We start from the raw sequence: 24,664 nt of genomic DNA on the forward strand, positions 1-24,664 counted from the left end.
GGTCTTTCAATTCAGACTAGCGACATGAGAAGGAACGTGACAGAAACATTCCAGACCTTCAAAAACTATTGCCAGTCATCTAGCCCCCTCTTGGCATTCCAGCCAGACAGAAGCATGCTGTGCATTAATCTCAGACCCTAAAAAATTCAGATAAACTTTTATTGTGCTGCAATAAAAGCCAAATGCATGCAAATGAGATGGTTCTATTATTGCTTGTATCTTTTTCAGAGGATAAAAAAATATACAGAAAACAAAAATAGTCCAGCTTCTTAGATGCTAAAAATAGCATCTAAAGGAAGAAAAAAATCTCTTTAACATTCACAATCATTCATTTGTTGACTCATTCAGGAACTATTATCAAACACTACTAAGCACTGGGGCCATGCATAGAAGATGTGGTGAAGAAGAAAGCTAGGGTCTGAAAAGCAAGCAAGGAAGAGAGTGGCAATTTGTTTTTTGCTTATGAGGATTCCTTGTTCCCTTTTGGATTTTTAGAAACTATCTATACTGAGCACCTTTAATGTGTTCTCAAGTCTTTTTTATTTGGGGGTGGGTACCAGGGATTTAAGTGGTGCACTTGACCACTGAGCCACATCCCAGCCCTATTTTGTATTTTATATAGAGACAGTGTCTCACTGAGTTGCTTAGTGCCTTGCTTTTTACTGAGGCTGGCTTTGAACTCTGGGTCCTCTTTCTTTAGCCTCCTGAGCTGCTGGGGTTACAGGTGTGTGCCACTGCAAATCCTCTGATCTTTGCTTGATACTTTTTTTTCAGTTTTCCATAATATATCGAGCTGGTAAATATTTTGTCATTTTATACATTATTATATTGTTAAATTGGAATCACTCAGGACTTGCTTCCTTTCCCAGTGACCTGATTTTGAACAATGGCTTCACTTCCTAGGCAGACATCCTGATGGTTGTTTGGTAGGGAACAGAACAAACATGACTCTTTTCTCAGTTTTATTTCTCATGGTGCTATGTCATAAATAAAGGTTTTCTTTCCTCTCTCCCTTTTGTTTTCTTTTCTCAGTCCTTTAGTACCCAAGGCCTCCCACACGTTGGGCAAGTGCTCTACCACTGAGCTACAGCCCCAGCCTAAAGGTTTTATTAATGAAGCAGCCATCCAGCTGATTTATAAAATCTTACCCGACCAAGCTGTTACCCAACAGAATTTATAAAATCTGGAGGCTTCTAGGAACAAAATGAAAAAGTAAATCCTGGAAACGGCATGTTCTTTACATACCCTGCAATTCTTTCTTTATCGAGGTATAATTGGTATACAAAAACAATTCACATAATCAATGTATGCAATTTGGTGATGTACTGTAGCAATTCTTGCTTCATCATCCCTCATAATTTACTACCAGCATTTATTCCAGTTGTGATAGCTATGTATCCTGGGTGACTGTAATAGAAGATAATGAATTTCCTGAAAGGGGAACATAGAAATGTCTTTTAAAATAAGATTAATTACTATAGTTTCAAGCAAATGTGATCCAGGGCATATATATGTTTCTAAGCGAATACCAAATCAAGACAGAAATATTTATAATATGTCGAGTAAATGAGGCTATGGAAGGAGATGGATATTCCTACCTAAGAATGGCTTTCTCAAGGTTCTTTCATTAAAGACATTTCCCCCCACAGATGAAAAATTTAAAGCATTTTATAATTATTTATAAACCTTAGGTGGGTTTTTCCTTCTTCTGATACATACATAGTATACAAATTTCTTCAAATCATTGGGAGAAATATTAGTTGGATCTTCGCTCATGGTTGGGCCAAGGAGGTCTGATTCTTCAGGCAGAAACTTCTAGAAACATTATGAGTTATCCTAGTATGAGAAGAACTTTTGAGCTTCTGCTCTATATGAGTACTTAACACACATTATTAACATACATTATTAGTGATCTTCCCTTCCGTGCCCCTAGGTATGGGAAGATAAGGTAATCTCTGAGCCCCTTTCTTCCAGAGGTAGATCTCTCTGCCTTGCCTATTGAGGTCCACCTCAAGCTCAAAGTCATTGGAGGAAATATCTTTTTAAGATTTTCTCCCTCCTATGTAAAAAAATAAAATAAAATAAAAAGCATAAGTATAATTATAATAGAAAACAGATTTGGAGCTTGTTACGAGACACCAGCTGTCCTAAATACTTTTGTTAGTTTCTCACAGCACCCCTCTGAAGTGGGCACTGTTAGTATTTCCATATTACAGATGAGGAAAATGATGCACAAAGAGGTTAAGTGGTTTGCCCAAGGTCACACAGCTAAGGATGAACTAGAGCTGAATTGGATGTCGAGGTGGTCTACTTCCTTTGTCCATGTCCTGTTCCTTTTAAGGGCTTATAGATGCATTTGGAGGTGGCAACCACAATTCAAATAAATCCTACAGATATACTTTGCTTCACTGACCAATATTTTTAAAAGGAAAGGAAATTTTCACTGCCTGTAGTCAGGGTACACATTCCCTTTGCAATTAGCTGGGAGCTCCAGACTCCTTATTATACTGGGTGAAAGCTTGTTGAATTTTAGTTGTCTGCCTGATGCTTGAGATAATCCTTGAGTTAGTGATTATGGATACCAATGGTCTGCAGTCATTTGGGAAGTCCTGAGTACGTTGGCAGCTCATGGAAGGTCCTCAGTTTTGATAGACAGTTCCCTTTGCCAGTCTATAAAGTGGAGCAGGATAGATGTATAGTCTGTTGGGGGTTTTATGTGTATATTTGTTGTATTTCCATCGTGGTTGTAAACCTCAGAGACTGGATACTTCATCTTGTGTTGGATGCTTATTCCCTTGCTGAGAACAAAGGACTTTAATTCCAACCTCCCAAGACAAAAAAAAAGGAAGAAAGCATATTTCTTGATTTCTCTTGTTGTAAATTTCAAAGAAAAAAAAAAGTCATCTGATCTTATTATAAATTCAGGGGTCCAGTGTCCCAGGAGCTCTGAGCTCCATCAGCCCTCTGCCCTGTGGTTTCAGACCACCCTATGAGTCCCTCCCTGTCCAGGGTGCCCCAAGAGAACAGAACCAAAGAGCCCATGTGCACCAAGACAGGGTGCTGGTGGAGGCGATGCTGAGTCTTCAAAATAAATTAAGGAACTTTTAACATTTCAAGGGGGAAATTGGCAGTTTCCCAAGCGGCATAATTACAGGACAGTGTGTAATGTGTAATTAAACTTAACTATGAAGCAAATGATGGGAATAAAGCTTGGTGGCACATCATTTTTTTTGTTCCCATAGTGCTGACAGATCTTCCCCTCCCCTTGTCCCTGAAACAGCTTCGGCAGCAATTGCTCCTAATTTTTTTTTTAATAAAATTATATGTTGCCAGTTAAACACAGAGTTTGGTGTAAAGGAACCTTTTTTATTTGAGTGACATTTTCCTTCTAGGTGATGTGGAGCAAAGATTCAGTTTAGAATAACAAGGACCCTACCACACAGCCTTGCTGAGACTTTTAAAATGACTCTTTGTCTAATAATTTATTTAAATAGTTTATTCTTGGCTTTTATTTTTATTCTTTCTTTGACCAAGGTCCACAGCTTGGAAACTTGTTTTTATGTACGTCCCCCCCCCACATGTTTTAAAAATAGCAGCATTAATTTGGTTGATTGTGAATAACCAAGCTGTTACTGCCAAACAATCGAGACCCCTTGAGAGTGTGAATATATGTGATTAGATTTACTAATTGAGCTGGAAGGCACAAATTCTGACTTCCAAAGCTAACGATTTGAATGGAATGCTTCAGGCCTCAGGATGAGATCACTGTTAGACACGGGCTTGGTGTTATTTCAGAAAACTCATCATATCCTAGGGAGGGAGGGCGGACTCCGCACACATCAACAGAGTGCTGGGTGTTGTTGCAGGTTCCAGGCTGCAATCCCACCACCTGCCCTCCTCACCTGCCTTCTCTTGGAACTGGATTCAGTACCTGAAATCTGAAGCAGGTCTCGATCCTGGTAGTTCCCTGTTTAGTTTTTCTTGATACGAACCCAAGCTGGGCATCAGGTTTAGAATTTTTCATTTAGTTTTCTCTGAAAGAAATCTTAGTATTATTTACACTTTAAATACAGTGGGATTGGCTGGGGGTAACCAAAACAAAACAAAAAACAAAACCCAACAAGCAAGACTACAGACTTCAGAACGATGTTGTACTGGTTGAGGAAAAAAAAAAAAACCCTGAAATCCAGTGATATAATGAACTATATGCAGTTGATGCAAACAGTCTAAGGTGAATTATCAGGTTAAAAACCTCAGAAGGCTCATGTGTGAATGACCCCTTCACTGAAATACCCGCCAGGCCTTCTGCCAACAGTAACTATTATGGTTTCATGTTCTTAGACCTAGTTAAAATCTTCCCTTTATTTTTCCAAACTGGTTCTCCAAATTTAGTTCACGTTGCCCATTTTTATGTCAGGCAGTGTTAGCCAGATAGATCTGTTTTGAGTACCTGTGTGGAGGCCAGACCGCCTCCTTTCTGCTGTAAACTGATTGAGCTTTCACCTCGATGTGCTTCTTCTACCTTAGCAGTGCGGATCTCCAGGCTGCACGCCGGAGGTGTGCTGTGGCTTCCTCGTCCTCTGTACTGATCGCTGAGCCATGTCTCAGCACAGGGATTCACACAGCAGCAGTTCACCTCTGCCCATTCCTTTGAAAGGAATAGGTTTCTGGGAATCCTCTCTTCTCTGTCGAGAATTAGAAGATGTTATAGGCCTTCTGGCCTTTGCAACATTTTAGAACAATTTTAGGTTTATGGCATAGTTAAGCAGAAAGTGTGTAGTGTTCCCCTATATCCCTTCTTCCCCTTCTCCCACCCAGTATCCCCTGTTATTGACATCTTGTCTTCATATAGCACCTTTGTTGTACTGAGGAGCCCATGCCCACAATCTTCCCATAATTGCTTATTAATTCCTGGAATCTTTGTATTCACTTTGGAATTTTCAACATGGACAGTCATGTCCTGTGTGAACAAAGACAGGTTTATGTTTCCTTCCCACCTTATACCCCTTTTATTCTCCCTCCCTAATGTACTGCATTATTTAAAAGGATCAGTAAGATTCTGAAGAAGGGTGTGATGAGAGGGAACATTCCGGCCTTGATCCCATTCTTTAGGGACAAAGAGTCAAGTTTCTCAGCTTTAACTATCTTGTCAGTATGTTGTAGACGTTCTTTACAAAGGAAGTTCTCTTCTTAATTCTTAGTTCCCTGAGACTTTTATTGTGGATGGGTGTTGGATTTTCTCAAATGCTTTTTCTTTATCTATTGATATGGTATCATGAACCTGTTGACAGAGTGGATTACATCAATTGACGTTTCAAATGTTGAATGAGCCTTGCATATTTAGAATAAATTGTATTTCTTCATGGTGTGCAATTCTTGTATATATAGTTGGATTATATTTGATAATATTTTGTGGAGAATTTTTTACATCTGTATTCAAAAGAACTGTTAGTTTGCAGTTTTCCTTTCTTGTAATATCTGTGATTTTGTTATTAAGGCAGTTCTGGCCTTCTAGAACAAGTTAGTCTATCCTCTGGAAGAGATTGCAGAGAATCAGTATCATTTATTCCTTACTGTTGGTAGAATTTACCAGATAAATCATCTGGGCTCAATGCTTTCAGTTTGGGGAAGTTATTATTTATTGATTTAGTTCCTGTAATAGATGTCACCTATTCAGAGTATATCTTCTTATCTGAGTTTTGGTATATTGTATAATCTGAGGAATTAGTCCATTTAATCTGTTATCACCTTTGTGAGCACAGAATTGTTCATAAGATTCCTTTATCATGTCCATAGGGTCTGTAATACTGGCTTCTCTTGAATTTTTGATGGTAGTTATTGTCTTTCTCTCTCTCTCCCTCCCTCTCTCTGTCTTTGTTAGTCTGACTAGAGGTTTATCCCTTTTATTGATCTCTTCAAAGAATTAGCTTTCAATTTCATTGATATTTCTCTATGATTTTCCAGTTTTGAATTTCATGGATTTGCACTCTGGATTTTATTCCTTCCTTTATTCATCTTGCTTTGGATTTAACTTATTCTTCATTTTTCTATTTTCCTGAGGTGGAAGCTTATATTATTGATTTTGTATTTTTCTATTATTACTCAACTTTTTCACTCAACAGTTACGTTACTACTAATATTCTTGTGAAGATGGCTGTGCCTTCTGCAGGGTTAGGTATGGCTAGACTTGCTCATGAGTTTCTGTTTGGATGTTTCATGGTAATGAACACAGGTGACCTTGATAGATACCCTCCCAGTAGCTTTGAGATCTCTGCTCTTCATTCCCTTCAGACCCAGTTACCAGCAAACCTTTATAAGCAAGTCCTGTGACCCTACCTTCTTATCCATAGCTCCACTTTTTTCTACCTATACCACCACATAAACAATACAGCCCATCAAATCTCTCTCAAATAACCTCCTAATGTGTTCTACCTGCTCCCATCTTTCCTCTCCTTGCCTGCTCTTAACCCAGTAGACAGCATATTAAGACACCAGGGTGATTCTTCAGAAATGGGGTGGATCGTGTCACTGCCTTGCTCCCTACCCTCCCATGGCTCCCATCTCCCACTTTGGCCTGTAAGGCTCTACACTATTCTTCCTCTCATCTGTATTCTTCTATTCTTCTCCCACTCAACTCCAGCCACAGAAACCTCCTTACATTAGTCAGCTAGAGCTTCCATGACACAGTAACCAAGGCTGGAGTTTCTTAAACAACAGACACTTATTTAGTCATAGTTCTGAGGCTGGAAGTCCGAGATCAAGGTGCCAGCAGGGTTGGTTGGTTCCCCCTGAGGTTCTCTCCCCTGGGTTGGAAATGATTACCTCTTCACATGGTTCTCCCTCTGTGCACTCACGTCCCAGGTGCCTCTCCTTAGATGAATGCCAGTCATCTTGGATTAGCATCTCACATCTCACCCTTGAATTAACCTCTCACCTATCTATGGATATTGTATCGTGAAATGGTTCACGATATAATATCAATAGATAGAGAAAAAGCATTTGAGAAAATCCAACACCCAATCAACAGTAAAAGTTTCAGGGAACTTTTTTAATTAAAATAAAATTAAAGAGGGGAACTTCCTTGGTAAAGAACATCTACAAAATACTTACAAGATAGTTAAAGCTGAGAAATAAAATGGCTTCATTTTAGGTTAATTCCTCCCTTAAAGGTCTGATTTCCAAGTGCAACATGCTAGAATATTGAGGATTAGCAAAAATCCCTAGGAATTCACGGGAGGGGGCCACAGTTCAGTCCCTCACTTGTTTGTTGACCTTGAACATAGCAGGTGCGCTGTGGCTGCTGGGCATTTCACTTGCTTTCTCTCCTGTGGATCAATTCCCCAGGCAGCTGTGTGGTTCAATCCTTCACTTTCTCTCCCCTCAGAGCCTGGAAGCTCCACAGGGGCAAGGAGCATCTGTTGGGTCACTTCTGCATACCTTTGTCCACAGCAGTGCTGGACACACGGAAGGCCCTTAGAACACACTGGTTAAATGAGTGCTGGAACCAAGTGGGTGACTGGACCCTGCCAGAAGGTTCTTGTGCTATGCCTCCTGGCAGGATTGACCTCAAGAAAGGAAGCCATGGAAATGGATTTCTATCTGGAGCACACTTATTCTCCCAGGCTGCAGCTGCCCTTCTGGCTTTGGCCACCGTGGAATGGAAACTGAATGAGAAGCTATATTGGGATGCCCCAAAATGGCCTTGCCCCAGATACGCTGATGCTCATACTTGGGTGAATCACTGCTGACTTTCGCTTTTGAGTCGTATTTATGTGACCACAGGTTGGCCCGTATTAGCAGTCTGCCTACCAACCAACTCAGAAGGCATTTTGCATTGGTATTATAAAATTGAGGTGGTGATGTTCCCAAATATCCCACTGTATTCGTTAAAAATAGCTTCCCCTGTAGGTACTGTGGGATATGCCTGATGCACCCAGAAGTGTCTGACATTGACAGGTAATTTTATTTTTACATTGACCTTAACGTTATCAACTTTTCCGCTGCATTAGTAAAACCCAAGATTCAAAAATTTAGTATAAATCATAAATAATATACAGTGTTTTCTTGTATTTTATAAAGCAATGGAAACAGTTTTAATAATGGATATAACAGCACTAACAGCCAACTTCTCTTTGGCTAGTTTATTAAATGCTATTTAAGAATAAGAATTTTGACACTTGGAGGACTTGAGAATTCACGATGCCTGTATATGTGGTTTATATCTCTTTAAAAATTTGTAATTACTAAGGTCAGTGAAGCCAGCCTGGATGACCATTCAGATGGTGATACTCCCGTGCCATGGGACTTTGCCTCTCATTTCTCCAGCCACCACCATGTCCATTTATATTCCATTCCTCATTCTTCAGGCTCCTCTTTTATCGTTTTTGTTTCTGTGCTACGACCTTTAGGAGCATTAGTTTGGAATTAGATATTATGTTTTATTATCCAATCCTTATCTTCCTTAATCATGAAACATTCAAGCAGGGACTGTCTCTTTTGCCCTGTGCCCTCACTGCCAATCATTGAATCATTTAATTTAATTGAATCATTGGATTCATTAAGTGAATGATGAAGGATATGCTGTGTAGAATCCCTGAGGTGATGAAAGGGACAATGTGTTGCCTTCCTCCTTCCCCTGTGATGTCTTTAATGGTCCTAAGTGAAAGTGCCAAAGGATCACAGCTGAAGCTTAACTGGGAAATAATTTTTTTGATGAGCTGGTGGGACCATCTGATGTCCAAGGTTGAAGCTACGTGGTATTAAGCCTTATACGATGCCTTGGTTATAATAAAATTGTGAGGACTTGTGCATGGTACAAGGCTAGACATGAGTTCAGCCTCAGTCAATAACTAAGAACGAAGTTTAGTTAATTATTTTGGTAGAAGTGTCAATTCTCCTCATAATCTGGTAGCTTGGGGGTCTGTAGATGGCAATAACCAAAAGTAAGTAAATAAATAAATACCCCAAAATGAAACAAAACAAAAAGCCCTAAAATTTACTGAGTGATGAATGTGTGCCCCGCACCGTTATGAACATTTTGCACGTATTCCCTACTTGACTTCGCAGTCACTCTCCAGGGTGGACAGTGTTATTGTACCCATTCTGCAGATGAGGGCACCAGGGGTTCAGGGAGGTTAAGTAGCTTGTTCCTTATTACAATAAATAGTAAATGGCAAACTTGGACTTTGGATCCAGGAGGTTCTAGTGGAAATGTTTTAGTACTTCATGGCCAGTTCAAGGGAGTGAAAATAAATAAGTTAAAAAAAAATATTCTCCCTGTAGCATGGGGCACTTGCCAGTTTCTGTTGTATAAATAGTCCCTCATGGCTGATGTCAAAAGCTACCAACAATTCCAGTCTTGTAGGCCTTTTGAAGGTCAAGCAGTTCTGCTTAGCTTGCTCTCACATGTGGCTTGGGAGATCCCTCAAGAGCCTCTACCTTTTCATGGATTGTCTTGCTTGCTCCTCTCAGCAGTAAGCCAACTTTGGAGAACTTGAGGAGTTAACTGCAGGGGTCTGGTTGCTTTCATTAGGTGAGTCCTACTCACGTGTGTCCCGTTCACAGTGCCAAGCAGTCATGGAGTTAAATGAGGGACACTCTCTGTCTTACCAATCCTCTCAGGACATCAGTGGGCACCTACAGATAGGTAAATCTCCATCCTCCCCACCACTGGGGAAGGGGGCACCTGAATCAGGTTGATGGCTCTACAGGAGGTTTGCAGCAATGGCGCTGATGAGGAGAGCCTTTGGGCCCGCTGGCTGTTCTTTCTCCACCTGAGGACAGTGTCAGGGACACACAGAATTTTCTTTACCCGCCCTAAGTCCAGATGAGCCAGTGAAATGATTTTTATAGGAAACTCTCCCATGTTGCTTTGGGGAACGTGAAATGACACACATTTCTTAGATGATGGTTTATCTACATATTTTCAGCGGTGAAAATGCTGAAACCTTTCAACTTAACCTTTCCATTTCTAGAAATGTTCTTAAAGGAAATAACTTTGTAAATCAGCACAAAAATTGCTGTGGAAGGATGTTAGGCTTTAGGCAGGGGAGGGGGGTTGTGCTGAAGGTGAGGCTGTGAGGGAGAGGCCAAAGTGGGCACCTGTGTGAATAGGAGCAGAGCCAGGCAGCTGGCCTCTTTGCCTTGACAAGCTTAAGCACATTGGATTTGTGTTTTTTTCCTCGTCTTTTTTTTTTTTTTTTTTTTAAGAAAGAGTTTTGTGCAGAGGGCAGTGGGGATGGGAAGGATGGTGAAATGAGACGGACATTTTTACTCTATATATGCATGTGATTATACTACCAGTGCACCATGTACAGCCAGAGGAAGAAGTTGTGCTCCATTTGTGTTCAATGTGTCAAAATGAATTCTACCATAATGTATAACTAATTAGAACAAATTAAAAAAAAAATTTGAAATGAAGAAGAAAGGTAGTCCATGGGTATATAAACCTGTAGATGATTGTTCTCCCTAATATTTCAACCCTTGTGCTGTTTATTAGGTGGACTAATGAGAAACTCAAAATAGCCAGCCCCTCTGTGGTAGCAATGTGTCCCTCATGTGGCAGAAAGAAGGACGCTGGCTTCATTCCAGAGGGCCTTTTTTGAGCTGCTCTGGGTTGCTCCCTAGGAAGACCATAGTCATTCATTGCTTTGGCATATGGTACCCTCTTCCCTCTCCATCCTTATCTTCAGAGGTCTTAGAGAGGAATTAAAAGAAATGTCCCTATTCATCCTGTTCTCAATAAATAGTTTGTTTTCCAATGTTTTGGAAATGTTCTTGTTTTCCAATGTTCCCTTTTCACCTGAAAGCATCCTTGAGTCAAGTGAGGCCAGGCTTCAGGCAAGGAAGACAAAGTGGGAGTTCAGGGCATGTTTCCATCTGGAAAAGGGCACTTGGAATCAGAGATGCTAACCACTGTGCCTGAGGGAGGGAATCCTGGGGGCCATTATCACCTAGGAGACACTCAGTGGTTTTGCTCCCTGTACTCCTTGTGGAGTGCACAGCTCTTTGCCTCCCCCACCCACCCACCTGCATTCCTGGGGCCTCCTTTGTGGATGACCTGAAGGTGGAGTCAGGCAGCAGGCATCTGTGGTAGGGGGCCTTCCTTTGTCATGGGAATTGGCTGTCTGTCATCCCATATATATTCCTGCTGGTTCTCACTCACAGCATCTACAGGAAGCATTTATAGCAAATACTTGCCAAGTGTTTTCCATAAACACACAACTAAGGACATTTTTCACACATTCCAACATTCTGTAAATGTTTATTTCTTCCCAATACACAAAGAAGGTTGAGCACACAGTTTGCACAAATGGGCCTTTGAAATGTGGGCTTTGGCCTGAAGAGAATCCACTTGTGAGTGTGCCCTTCCGTCTCTAGCCACATTGTCCCCAGGGGTGCACCAGGCATGTGAAGTTGACACCCTGGCAGTTTCCAAGTGCACTTTCCTCCACAGCTTGGATAGCGTATGCAGATGCCATGTACCGACTGCTGAGGAGCTGCTGGGCCCCGAGCCAGCCTCATGATGACTATCGAGGGTGGAGGGTCTGGGAACCTTGCCTGAGCCCTTGGTCTGAGATGGGACTGTGGGTGACAGAGGATATAGCAAGATGATTTTGCCATATTGTGATTTAATTTCATTTGAAGATAAAGAACGAATAAGTCATGGAAACTCTCCTAGGAGAACCAGGGAAGCTGGAGGTCTCCATAGTCACTGTGGGGCTCAGCCCACCCAACCAGAGGCCAGAACTCTGTCCTCTGCTTACCATTTGCTGTTGCTAACTATTTCATTCATAAGTGCCTACTGTATGCCACACTCTGCTGCAGTATGAGAGGTTCAGAGGTGAGGAGGCCATAGCTCGACCCTGTCAGGAAAGGTAAGGCATACACACTTCACCCCAATTGGGGGCAAAAGGGAGAATTGCTGAAAGGAAGATACAGATTAAAAAAAAAAATCACAGGCCTTTAAAGGAAGAGATTATGTAAGGCATTTAACTGGAGAAAGTGACATTTTGAGGAGAATCTAAAGGAGAAGAAAAATTGGGACAGGTGTTAGAGGGGAAGTGTGGGGAGGGGTGTCACAGATGCAGTTTCCATAGGAGGGATCCACATCTGGGCCTGTTCCTGTAGGAGGGCTCTCCCACAGCTGGGCTCCTTCTCTTGCAGAAGTAGCCAAGATTTGGGACTCTTAGGCAGAATGAGACCTAGTGAGATGAATTCCATTTAAAAAGTTAGATTTAATAATAAAAAAAGTAAAAAAAAAAGCAATTTTCTTTTCACATGCCTTTAACTTCAAATAAAACAACTTAGGGCCTAATTTCTTAATTGGGTTTCAGTCAATAATTTTCCTATTGTAGCTAAATTCATATGTAACAACAGAAGTAACATTTCCCATTGGAAAATATGTTTCTGAAATGGCTGGCTTATGATTTGTCAGAAGAGAATGATGGGAAGGAGTTGTCTCTACTCACCTTTTCATCTCCTCCGATCCATTCCCTACACTGTGAATTTCTAACTCTTATGAGCTAAGTGAGAAAGGGAGGGGGGGGAGCTGACTTAGAGGAATCCACTTTGCCACTGGCTCTCCTGGAAGGTGTTTGTTTAGTATTGCAAGTTACATCCAAATGTGTTTCAGACAATATATGTGCAAGGTAACTTTGAGACTTCCATAACTGTTGACACAGTGGTGACAATTTCTCAGTATGAAACCAGGCTTGAGAAATGTCAGGCTTAATTTTTCATCCAACGGTGACTGTCAGGCAAAGCCCAGCGTCTTGGTGTCTTTGCATTCTGGTGAAGGAGATGGTAGGCATTTGTATTCAGTAATGAATGTTGAGCCCTGTGATCTTGAGATTTATTGCTAATATTGCCCAAGATGCAGGGGGGCTTCTTTGCCTTCATTCAGCATCCATTTCCCAGTTGTAATTAATCTTTATTGCATTCCATCACTCACTGTGGTTTGAAATGTTAAAAAGATGCCTCTGGAGAGAGAGGCTGGCATCCATGTCTTCTCCTTCAAGATGGGACTGAGAGCTCACCTTCTCCACAAGCTCCCCGACCTTGTCCACTTCACCCCATCTACATCCCTGATGCTTTCCTGTAAACAATGCAAACATTATAGAAGCACCTCAAAGAGGTGGCTAGGATGTGAAAGTCTGCCTGCCCCACAGAGCCCATCCCCTTTTATCTTCCAAATAGATTATAAATCCCTATCTTCCAAATAGACTATAAATCCCTCAAGTCGTTATTTAGTTCATGTTATACTTTTTTTTTTTTTTTTTTTTTTTTGTACTGGGAAATGAACTCAGGGGCATTCAATCACTGAGCCATATTCCCAGTCCTATTTTGTGTTTTATTTAGAGACAGGGTCTCACTGAGTTGCTTAGTACCTCATTCATGCTTTTTTACAAAGCACCTAGCAAGTTGCCCCACAATAATAAATGCTTAAGATATCTTTCCAGTGAATGAACCAATGAAAGAGGGAAGTATTGTACGGATTTGGGGAGGTGGAAGTGGAGACCTAGAATTCAGCTGAGAAATTTGAGGAAGCAGTGCTCTGTTTTTCAAAACGTGGACCTTGGACTTGCAGCAACAGCATCATCTGGGAGGTTGTTAGAGAGGTGGACCTCAGACCCCCACCTCACACTGCTGAATCAGAAGCTGCATTTTAACAAGCTCCCCCAGTGATACGTGAATACCTTAAAGTTTGATAGTAATGTCTGTACGGTAATTTAAAATGTGAGTTTCCAGAAACAATGGCAAAGAAGTGCATTTGGTTTGCATTTAAGCAGAGTACTTTGGAATAGTTTTCCATCAGGAGATTTCATATGATGCGGTGAGGCTTCACCATTACATCCTGTGCCCTGTCCTTGGGCCTCCTATGGGACATGATAAAGGACATAAATATAAAATGGCAAGAAATTGACTGGGCCATTTCGAAACCATCACCTATAGTGATCCTATCTGGTCAATTCTAAACCGCAGCCAATTTACTTAAGCTCCAGGGTCTTGATTTCCTCATCTGTGAAATGTAATCCTGTTTCAGCGGCTGGTGAGGAACAAACGAGCGAAACACTCGAGAGTTTACACATGGTAATCGTTTGATCTATAGTTAGACTTTTTAAAAGAATTTTTGAAATTCACATACCATAAAAGTAACCTTTTTAAAATGAACTAGTCAGTAGCACTTAGACATTTACAATGTTATCCATGTATCACCTCAATCTACTTCCAAGACATTTACATTGCTCCCCCCTCCCCCCCAAAAAAAAACACAAAACATGGTGTACAATAAGCAATTTGCTTCCTAGTTCCCTTCTCCCCAGCCTCTGGCAACCAACTATCTGCATTCTCCCTCTAGGGCTTTTAACTTACCAATATTTTTTATTAGTCACAGACAAAAAAAAAAAAAACAATTACCAGATTTATTGCTTTTTCCATCGACTCTCATTTCTTTGCATGTCTTTAGAAACCAGAGGTTTGCTAATGATGGAAGCTGGGAGGATCGATGTGAAATACCTTTTTAAATTAATGTTTTTGCGGTGCTGGGGATCAAACCCAAGACTTCATGCATGCTAAGCAAGTGCTCAGCCACTGAGCCATATCCTCAGCCCAATGTGAAGTGCCTTTAAATCAGTGGTTCCTGAAGTATAGTCCCAAACTAGCAGCCTCCACATTACCTGGGAAACACAGATTCTTGGTTCCATCACAGAATGAAACACAATTCTGGGGGTGGGGCCCAGCAATCTGTATGTTAATATGTTTCTAGAGGATTCTAATGCATATTCAGTTTAGAGAACCACTTCTTTAAATAAACAAACCTGTGATGGTGCCTGAAGATGCCCTCCACCCCTGAAGCCATCTTGGATCCAGGAACACTGTGCAGGTCTGGGAGAGGAGATATGCCAGCCCAGCTTCTTCCGTGGAGGTGTCTGCTGAGGAATAGGGACCTGCTGGCTTTGGAGTGGTCAACAGAGCTGGTCCCTGGGCCTCCCTCAGTGACATTGAGTCACTGTGCACATATAAACACAAGTTGTTCTCGCTGTGATTTAATACCTTCTGTTCCACTCACTTGAATATTCAAAGGGAGGGCCTTTCAGCAGAGCCTGGCTCTGATTGCTAGGTGTGTTTCACAAGTCTGGCTTTTGTTGCTGTATATCAAAGTGCGGGGAGCATTTCTTTTTGGTTGATTAATGTTCAATTCGAGATCTATTATGAACCTCCAGGCTTTAATTACTACACCATTACCCAGTCAATTCCTTGCCATTTTATATTTATGTCCTTTATTATGCCTCTGTATGTGCAATTGCCTAATTTTATTCTAGAAGCATTTCACCTCATTAGCTGGGTTTTATTCCATTCCTCTCATTTGTCCAGATTGTTATTTATCTCAGTTCCCTGTGTGCATTTTCCACTTTTGTATTTTCACCAATTTGACCTCTGAATTTTTTCCCCTCCTCTTCCTGGAATGCATTGTTCTTTGGCCCTTGGAAACAGCTCCTGAAGGTTTTGCACACCTTGCTCTGGGTGTTCTTTTCCTTGGTGGTCAGTTACACTGACACCCCTAACACAGTTGTTTTCGACCTTCTGAAAGCCCATTACAGCTCATCATCATAATGGCCAATTAAGACTCAGGGAAGGTGAAGGATGTTGCTAAAAATAACCTTTAAATATTCTCTTCAATTCTTTTGCAATATTCTCATCCTCAATCCCCTGCAATAGCTCAGAAGTATTTGGGGTTTGGCTTACGGACTTGCTTATTTTCTTGGGTTCCACGCTAGAGCAACTAAATCACCCTCACAGGAACTGTCCAGAGGTCTGCATTTGATAAGCCCTCCAGGGAATTCTGATGCACACTAAAGTCAGAACCACTATCACAAAGAAGTGCTGCAAGAACTTCAGGGGACCCATCTAAGTCAGAAATAATGTTTATTCCACTCAAGTCCTCACTTTGCCAAAGAGCAGTTACTAATCTGTAGAAGTTGTGTTTTGCTTTCCTCTGCATTTTTCCCAGTAGCTTTACCCTAGCTGCTGTAAGAATATTTCAGATATGCAAATGATAATGCCCAAGCACAACAGTTCACAGCATTGTTAGAATACTATTGGTATCAACCATCATCATTGTCCAATATTTGCTGTGTTTGGGGCACGAACTGTGTTTTCATTTAGTCTTATAACCCTTTATAAGATCAAAAAAAATTATAAGACTGAAAAGGGTTTAGTTTATAACCCTTTGTGGTAGAATTCCTGCCTCCATTTTTTTACACAGAAAACTGAGGTTAAGCAATGTGCACAGTCACCAAGAAATAGACTTTGTTAGAAGTAGATACAGGAGGTTTGTTTCTGTCCAGAATCACAGTGCTGTCTACACATCTACACATCTGTTTCATGTTAAGCCCTTTCCTCATCAAACCTTCATTACTATTTACCTTTTTTTTTTCAGCAAGAGTTAGTAACCAGGAATGTGGGTTCTGGAGTCAGCCACCTAAGTTCCTGGGATGGGTCTTTTTTATTTCTGTGCGGTGTGAAGAAAAGATTAACTTTAAACAGAGACATGAGATGGGAGGGAAAGAGAGAGAAAAGGGAAATTGCATGGAAAAGAAGGGAGACCCTCATTGCTATACAAAATTACATATAAGAGGCTGTGAGGGGAATGGGAAAATAAACAAGGAGAGAAATGAATTACAGTAGATGGGGTAGAGAGAGAAGATGTGAGGGAAGGGGAGGGGGGATAGTAGGGGATAGGAAAGGTAGCAGAATACAACAATTACTAATAGGGCATTATGTAAAATTGTGGATGTGTAACCGACGTGATTCTGCAATCTGCATTTGGGGTAAAATTGGGAGTTCATAACCCACTTCAATCTAATGTATGAAATATGATATGTCAAGAGCTTTGTAATGTTGTGAACAACCAATAAAAAAAAAAAAAGTTACTCAACATCTCTTTGCCAGATTCTCTGTCTGTAAAGTGGAATGGTGTAGCATTTCTGCTGTTAGTGTGTGTGTGTGTGTGTGTGTGTGTGTGTGTGTGTGCGCATTGTGTGAAATGAGACAATCAATGCAAAGCTCTTAGAACAGGTCTGGGGGATAAACACCATCTACAAATATCAGCTGCTGTTTATCTTTTGCTGTCATCTTATCTGTACCCTTTTTTTTCTTTTAGGATTATTTTCCTTGGAGCCTCACTTCCTTTCATGCTGATCTGGACTAGCAGCCTATTCTTCTAATTTGTTCTGTTTTGTTTTTCTGCTCTGCAGACTTACTATAATTTTAATGTTCTTTCTTTGCCCATTTGAAATCATCCTATTAGGACTCTGGCATGTTTGTTTAATTCCCTGGACTTGCTTACAATTCATGATCACAATTAACCTTGTGTGCAGCCCCCTCGAGGCCACTTAGTGTTCTTCCCAGTGCTTGTCTCTGACTTTCTGGGGACCAGTCGCCATGAGCATTGGTGCCAAGGGAGAATGGAGGAGAAGTGACTCCTTCGTGGCTCCCAAGCTTCTGTAAAAAGAAATAAAGTCGGGTTACTCTTTGACTTGGGAGAGGTCTGGGTTTGGTGGGGGGTGAGGTAGGGGCAGAAGCTTCATTCTTGGCATCTCTGTTACTAATGTAAAGTGACTTCTTCGTCAGGGTATCGGGGGGCTCTCCTGGCTAAAAATTTAGTTTTATCTCTTAAGTTTATTTGTTTGCTTAAAATGTGTCAAAGTGGTCATTTCCCTTAACTGAGGGCAGGAGAAGGTTTTTATGGTATTGTGAGGTTGCCAGGGGGTCTGAGGACAGATGTTGGTTGGAACTGCTCAGGATTAGGACTTCCCTGTGGAAGCATCATGCCATGGAGTGACTTGTTCTTTGGGGTTTTTGCTTATTCTCTCTGCTGGCAGCACCTTGTGTTCCTGTGGAGGTTTCTGTTTGAATGCAGCTGCAGGGTACTACCTGTCAGGCACTTTCAACATAAGTAGGTGAGGACACCAATTTTTGGCTGTGTGTCTTATGCTCAAGTGACGAGAAGGTGTCTGGCTTACTTTCATATGTCCTGAGAGGCCCATCATCAGACAGCCAACCTCATAGCATTCATGATTTTGGTTTAGTTGCTGGTGTATTGTGTGAAATGCTGGCCAAGGGCCACGTGGGAATCGAAGGGGGAGGGCAATGAGTTATACATTGAATATCATCATGAATATAATTCTGTTCAGGGAAAGAGGGTGATTCAGACATAGGTCTAATGAGATTTTTTGTGGCAGAGTTATACATTCTCACGAGTTCCATGAGTTTGTTTTGGGCACTTTGCCTCCATGTGTAGCTTGACAGGCGCAGCAGTCCCACGAATTATGTTTTATGTATGTCCGCATGGCTCACAGAGATGCATTGCCTTGCTTAAGCCTCCATGAGTTAGTGGCAACTTTGCCCAGCTCTCCACACTATTCAGTCTTGGGATCAGAACTGGGCAATACCTACAATCCCTTCTCTTTGGAGAGGACACCACGTGATCCCAGTGGCCTGTGAGGAGGACACACGTACTGAATGCAGGTTAAAGTCAAAAGATCATGAAGGTTTAGCAAGGGAGGGAAGCCTGTAGATGTCAGGACGCCTTCGACGGTGTCCTCTAGAGATGGCTTTGGGCCACAGAATGGATTGGGTTTGCCCTGGTGGAGACAGCTTCCACAAAGCAGTAGGAAGTGGGTGAGGCACAGCCATCAGCAGGTTAATGCTGGAAAAAAATATAAGAGTGTGAGGGTGGCCCTTGCAGCCAGAGGAGGGCTGGCTGGCTTTCTCCTTAGCACTGAATGGTCAAGCCAAGCCAAAGGGTTCCTGAACTGCATAGTTGAAGAAAGACCAGAAGAAATACACAGCATTCTAAGGGGAGCTCAGAATTTATGGCTATAAAATCTGAGGGGATACTCCTCAGCCTCTTTGGTCACTGATCTTTAGGGGGTAAATGAGATGAAAGAGAACCTTATAGTTCTGTCTAGGAGGAGCTGGGACTCAGCTACTCCTTTTAATTTCAAGACAGAGGAAATTAAGGAACGTTCCCTCAGCCTCCTTAGGCACAAAATGCATTGAGTTTCACAGAAGTACTTATGTGAAGCCAATTTGTAAACGATAAAGAGGAAGGAAGAGATTTGGTAATGAAAAGTTGGTAGAGAATGTATAAATACACTGTATGAAGCATCTTATAAAATACACAACATCGTACAGTATTGTGAGGTTGACAGGGGGCCCGAGGACAGATGTTTGTCTATTTTACAAAGCATGCAGAGAGTTACAACTTCTTTTGGTAAATGCTGAGTGACAATAGCAGGTTTTAGTATTTCATTCTTTGTGGGTTCTGTTCCACAAATTTTTGCTCTTAAAGTGAACACTAAGGGGGGAAATAAGGGTACAAAATATGCCTTGATATTTCCAAGGGAACTTTTCTAAACATCTCAAGTGGACATTGGTTAATACCAGAATATTGAAGGTACATATAGATGTATCAGTGTGTTTAAAAAAATAAAATCTACTATCTAATTTAAGAATGACTTCTCACTATAGTAATATCTAATTGGCAAGAGACATAACCATAGTCTTTTCAAAGGTATTCTTGTAAGAATTTAGATCTTAAAGCTTATTCAAGCAACTTTAAATATCTGGGGTTTTTTTTTTTTTTTACTATAGAAATCAGTCAGAAAGGAGGGTTTATTTTTTCTTTGGGTGGGTAAATATGAGAAGATGGACAGTGCATTAAAAAGTAAAGAGAAGGGCTTCTTCAAGCGGATTTACATATTGATTACTTAAATTACCACTTAATTTAGTTCCTGCTAATAAACTGTGCCTTGGAAATGTTTTCCGAACATTTATTGGCTGCAGTAATTCTACCTACAGTGTATGCGGATCACATCCTCATTAAATATTGATGTGCTCATGAAATGTTAATAGAATGTTAATGTGAAATACAAGGGAATGTACTCCCTGGGAGCTGGGATCCCAGAGCCAGCTGAAAACTACCTGTCTCCTGTCTTTATGCCTGTCTTCTCACTGTCCTGCTCCCCTCCCCCGCCCCCATTTGTCTTCCCATCATCAGGAGTTTGAGATTTGCTTACTGATCTGGATGTCTCCAACATAGGATTTTTAAAAGAGATATATGATTCCCTGGTTGATGGGACTTAGTTGTTCTCCCTTCCTGCTTTCCCTGAACTGAAATCCCTGGTTAGAACCAGGAAGGATTCCCTTAAGAGAAAGAGGATGATTCAGACTTGGGTCCTAGTAGATTCTTTGTGGCAGACCAGGCAGAGGGAGATGAAGCTTTCTGGGACTCCAGCCATGGCCCTTCACTGCCTGCTAGGAAAAAGGGTGTAGTTGGAGTTCCCCTTCTGCTTTCTTCGAGAAAAACCAGCCCATAACATGTGCTACCTACCTAGAGAGATTGTAAGGAAGCATTTTTCATCATCCCTCTCAGGGAGAGTGAAGGCTGTGTTCATGATGATATTCGATGTATAATTATTCATGTGAGCGTATGTTACAAATGGTTGAAAAGTCCCACGAAATGGCATAGTTCATCAGCTCCTTGGATGATCACGAAGGCTGTGAAAACTGCTGGTGATACATCACATTAAGTCAAGATCCAGCGTGCCAACTGTGAATGTGATCCATAGGGTCAGGTAGAAGTGTCAAGTGGCAAGGAACATCCATAGATGGAAACAGTTCACTTTGTCATTAGAATACTGCCAATGTGTGTAATTGTGTGTGTGTGTGTGTGTGTGTGTGTGTGTGTGTGATTGTTATGGTGTTCATACAAAAATAATTGGAGCACATTTTTATTAAATTCCCACTCCTTTAGTTTTAAATAACTCAACCCTCTAATGAGCTGTCCTTATCACTCCTCTTTGTAATTACCCTGCCTGCCTCAATAAAACAGCTCTTGTGCTTACTTTTCCTTCACACCCACCCCCTCGGCTGGCTTTCTTCTTCCCTTCCTCCAAGTTGTCTTCTTCTGATCTCTCTTTCTTAAGGGCCTTCCCCTCCTTGCCTTCCTTGCTCCCTCTGGGTCTCTTCCCTACCATCTGGGCTTCCTTGCTCACTCTGCTCCAGACTGGCCCCTCCAGGTCCTGGAAGTTGCCCCGCACCAGGTCAAGTTCCTCTATGCTGTAGATCAGGCAGTGTGCTGGGCTGCCTGAAATGCACCCAGCTTCCCTCAGGCAACACTGACCTTGATCCTTCTATCTGCAGTGTTTTCTTTCTTACAGACCTTGACATAGCAAAGCTCCTTTTCTCATCTTTTGATTCTCAATAGTCAGAGAACCTCCTTTGATCATGTCATCTAAACTCTCTCCCTAAAGATTTCCCTGTCACTTTTTATCATAAGGTTTTTTTAAAAAAATTATGTTATTTTATTTTCATTAGCCCCTGTGATGACCTGTAGCTACCTCTTTTGTTTTTAATCTGTCTCACTTTAATTGTAATGAATACTCAGAGGTCAGGATTTTTATTTACCTGGTTCCTCATATGATGAGGCCCAGCTATCTTCCTGGTAGATAAGAGGTACTTGATTAATATTGTTGATTAAGGGCTGGGGATGTTGCCTCAGTGGTAGAACATTTGCCAAGTGTGTGTAAAGCCCTGCTTCTATTCTCAGCTCTGAAAAAAACTGTGTGTGTGTGAGTGTGCATGCACACACACACACACACACACACACACACGTGTATAGTTGATTAAGTTGATCAAATACCATGCCCACCACTTTGCTACCCAGAATCTAGATAGGTGTCGGTTTGTTTTGTGTTACTATAGTGAAATACCTGATGCTGGATAACTTTGTACAATAAAAAAGATTTATTTTGCTCACAGTTCTAGAGGTTTCAGGTTAAGAACCTACATTTGGTGATGGCCTTCCTGCTGTCAGAGTTCTGAGGTGGTATAGCATATTACATGGCAAGAGAAAAGGAGCAACATTTGTGTCTTCTCTGATCTTGATCCCTTTTCTTATAAAGCTACCAGTATTCAGTCATGTGGCTCTACCCTAATGACTTTATCTAATCCTAATGATCTCCCAACGGTCCATCTCTAAACATCATGGTCAGATTAAGTTTCCCTCTCTTAATTCCTCATAGTGGGGATGAGATTTCAACACATGAAGCCTTAGGGGACACCAAAATTATGTCCACAACAGAGCAAAGGGGAAACAAAGGGGCAGTCAGTCTCTGCAGAGCCTCACTGTGGAGGTACCAGGCAACTCTTGCTTACTGCAGAAGAGTTTCAGGAACAACTTTAGACATGAACAAATGGCGTATAAGACAGAGAAGTAACTAGCCTTCTTGGGAATTTTTCCTTTTGTGACATATGAATTAGAAGTTTAGTTACCTGAGTGTTTTGTTGCTCTGTTCTGATCTTATTTAATCTATGTGTAGAATATTTCCCTTAAATTTAAGTGATGGGAACATATTGAGGTGCTTAAGGAAAGAGGAGAATTTCTTAGATGAAATAAAGGATTTTCAGAGGAAGAACCAAGTAAACAAACCCTGAGGCCAGAGAAGTATCTCTGCTACAGGAATAAGTGGACCCCATGACCCAAATACTATTCTCATCTGTTTTTCTTTGCACTTGGGCTTCTTTTTCATTTTTTTGCAGGCCAACATCTTGGCAACTTCTGACCTGACTGCCATCGGCATAGGTGGACCAGTTTTTCCCCTTTTAGGAGATGGCTCAGGGAGGGACTCTGTTTGGTCCATTTTGTGTCACATGTCCCACAGAAGTGGTTCAGTCAACAAATGCCAGGGGTGAGATCTTGCAAGAACACAGAAACTTCCACAGGAAATGTACAATTGAAACATAGGAATTGAAGCCGCAGAAGATTTTGCTGTTCCCAAGAAAGGGAAGCTAAGATTGGAATGCCTGGACTATAGTTTTGTCTCAAGTGAAAAAAATCTTCATTGCACTGTTTTGAAAAATTCCCCATAGATACCTCTGTGCAAATGGAAACCAAGATGCAAAATATTTCCTGATTAAATCAGAGAGAGTTGTTGTGGGAGATTTGGAAAACTTGAGAATTCAGGATCCTGCATACTCAATATTATGTGCTTTTTTTGCCCTGGCCCTGACAATCTTAGTTTGGGGATCTGGAGCTCCTCTTTTGGAACGGAGTCAGTGTTATGGGTCTTTTCAGCCACTGACTTCCCTTTCTGACCTATATCCTTTTCTACTGCAGATCGTGCTGGAGAACAGTAGCCGAGAAGATAAGCATGAGTGTCCCTTTGGCCGCAGTAGTATAGAGCTGACCAAGATGCTGTGTGAGATATTGAAAGTGGGCGAGCTGCGTAAGTACTCTTGTTTGCCACGTGGCGGGAAGCTTGGCAGCACCCAGCTGCAGGTCCCCAGCCTATGCAAAGAATCCCAAGGTGCTGACTGCTTCTCACGATCACTACTCTGGAACAGTTATTCTTTGGCTCAGGCTTACAGTGTCTGCATTTCCACGTGTCTGTTCTGGATAGAAACATTGAAACCTGTGAGAGTGGAGAATTTTGCAGATATTGTGACTGAGTTTCAAATGTGTTAAAAATGAATGTATATTATACCAGTCTTGTTGTAGGTTAGGAAAATGTGGAACTCTTTATTTTTAATTCCAGTTCATAATCTACCAGTAGATCATTTTCTCTTCCTTCTTTCAAAACCATTTTTCTCTATAAAGAAAAATTGAATACCTTAATGAAATTCTCTTGCTCCTAGTGTTTCTGTTGTACAGAGTACTTTCTCTAAGGGAAAAGGAATTATTGAAGAAAATGGGTAGCTGCAACTGAATAATATAGTCAGAGATATGCTTATGGCTCTTTTTCTTACTTATATTGTTAATTTTGCAAGAGGATGGCTGGAGAAAGAGGAGAGGCCAGTTTTCTTGTCTGTTGCTCATTGGCAAAATTTGGCTTTAGCCAATGAAGGTGGATATGACTTAACCTTTCCCCAATCTCATTGTCAATGTTGACATCCTTAAAGTGGCTGACTTCGACTCTCTCCCACATCTATGGAGTCAGCAAGCTTATAAATCTTTGCTCTTAGCCTTAATAACATCAGTGCTGGAGAAGACTCTTTATATCAGGAAGTCATTGGGGTGTTTGGTATTATTGGGAAAGCATAAATATGCAGTATTCTGCTTGGGAGCTTAAAATAATGGTCTAGAATGATGAATGGGAAGGAATCCAATGATTAAATTGAAAAGGGGGGTGATCTTTATATACACTGTAGGACTGATTATAGCTGCTGCTGAGACCAACTTAGAAAATTTAGTACTTAGCAAAGGCTAAGAGTTTGAGTGTGTTTGACCAAGCAAAAGGCCTTGTCACCCTCCAGTGAGGATGGGTCCTGAGAAGAAACTGACCTTTGATCTGGAACTGCATGAAGTTCATTACTTTTAGGTGACCCAATCAGCGCATTTTCACATTACGATAGTAGCAACCTAACCTGGAGATTTCTGTATTAATCTGCTCTCATTTACTTTTTATCAGATGTTAAGATTTCAATCTTGGACATGAGTTATCTGTCTCACCCCCTAATTAAACTAGCTCCTGAGATCGTAGGCTGCAGTAACGCTTAGTGTTTATTCAACTTAGGATGGAAGTCCTAAATCACACAAATCCCACTGGATCTATCCACCTGATCACTATGACAATTTCATGTTTATCTCAATTCTAGA

General features: G+C 41.2%; 1 protein-coding gene across 4 annotated transcripts in view; it reads left to right on the forward strand.

Annotated features, from left to right (window-relative positions):
- The window catches only part of ELMO1 (engulfment and cell motility 1), a 562,967-nt gene that overhangs the window by 287,802 nt on the left and 250,501 nt on the right, over positions 1-24,664 (forward strand). For 3 of the 4 annotated variants that reach the window (XM_081286788.1, XM_081286787.1, XM_081286789.1), the window contains exon 15: positions 23,186-23,294. In XM_081286788.1, coding sequence (XP_081142914.1) covers positions 23,186-23,294 — 109 coding nt within the window. Of the gene's footprint in view, positions 1-7,758; positions 7,957-23,185; positions 23,295-24,664 lie in introns of those variants that run through there. The other variant, XM_081286790.1, reaches the window with a different exon arrangement.

This window comes from Spermophilus citellus (genome assembly GCF_964194105.1).
Source record: "Spermophilus citellus genome assembly, chromosome: 3".
NCBI classification, from domain to species: domain Eukaryota; kingdom Metazoa; phylum Chordata; class Mammalia; order Rodentia; family Sciuridae; genus Spermophilus; species Spermophilus citellus.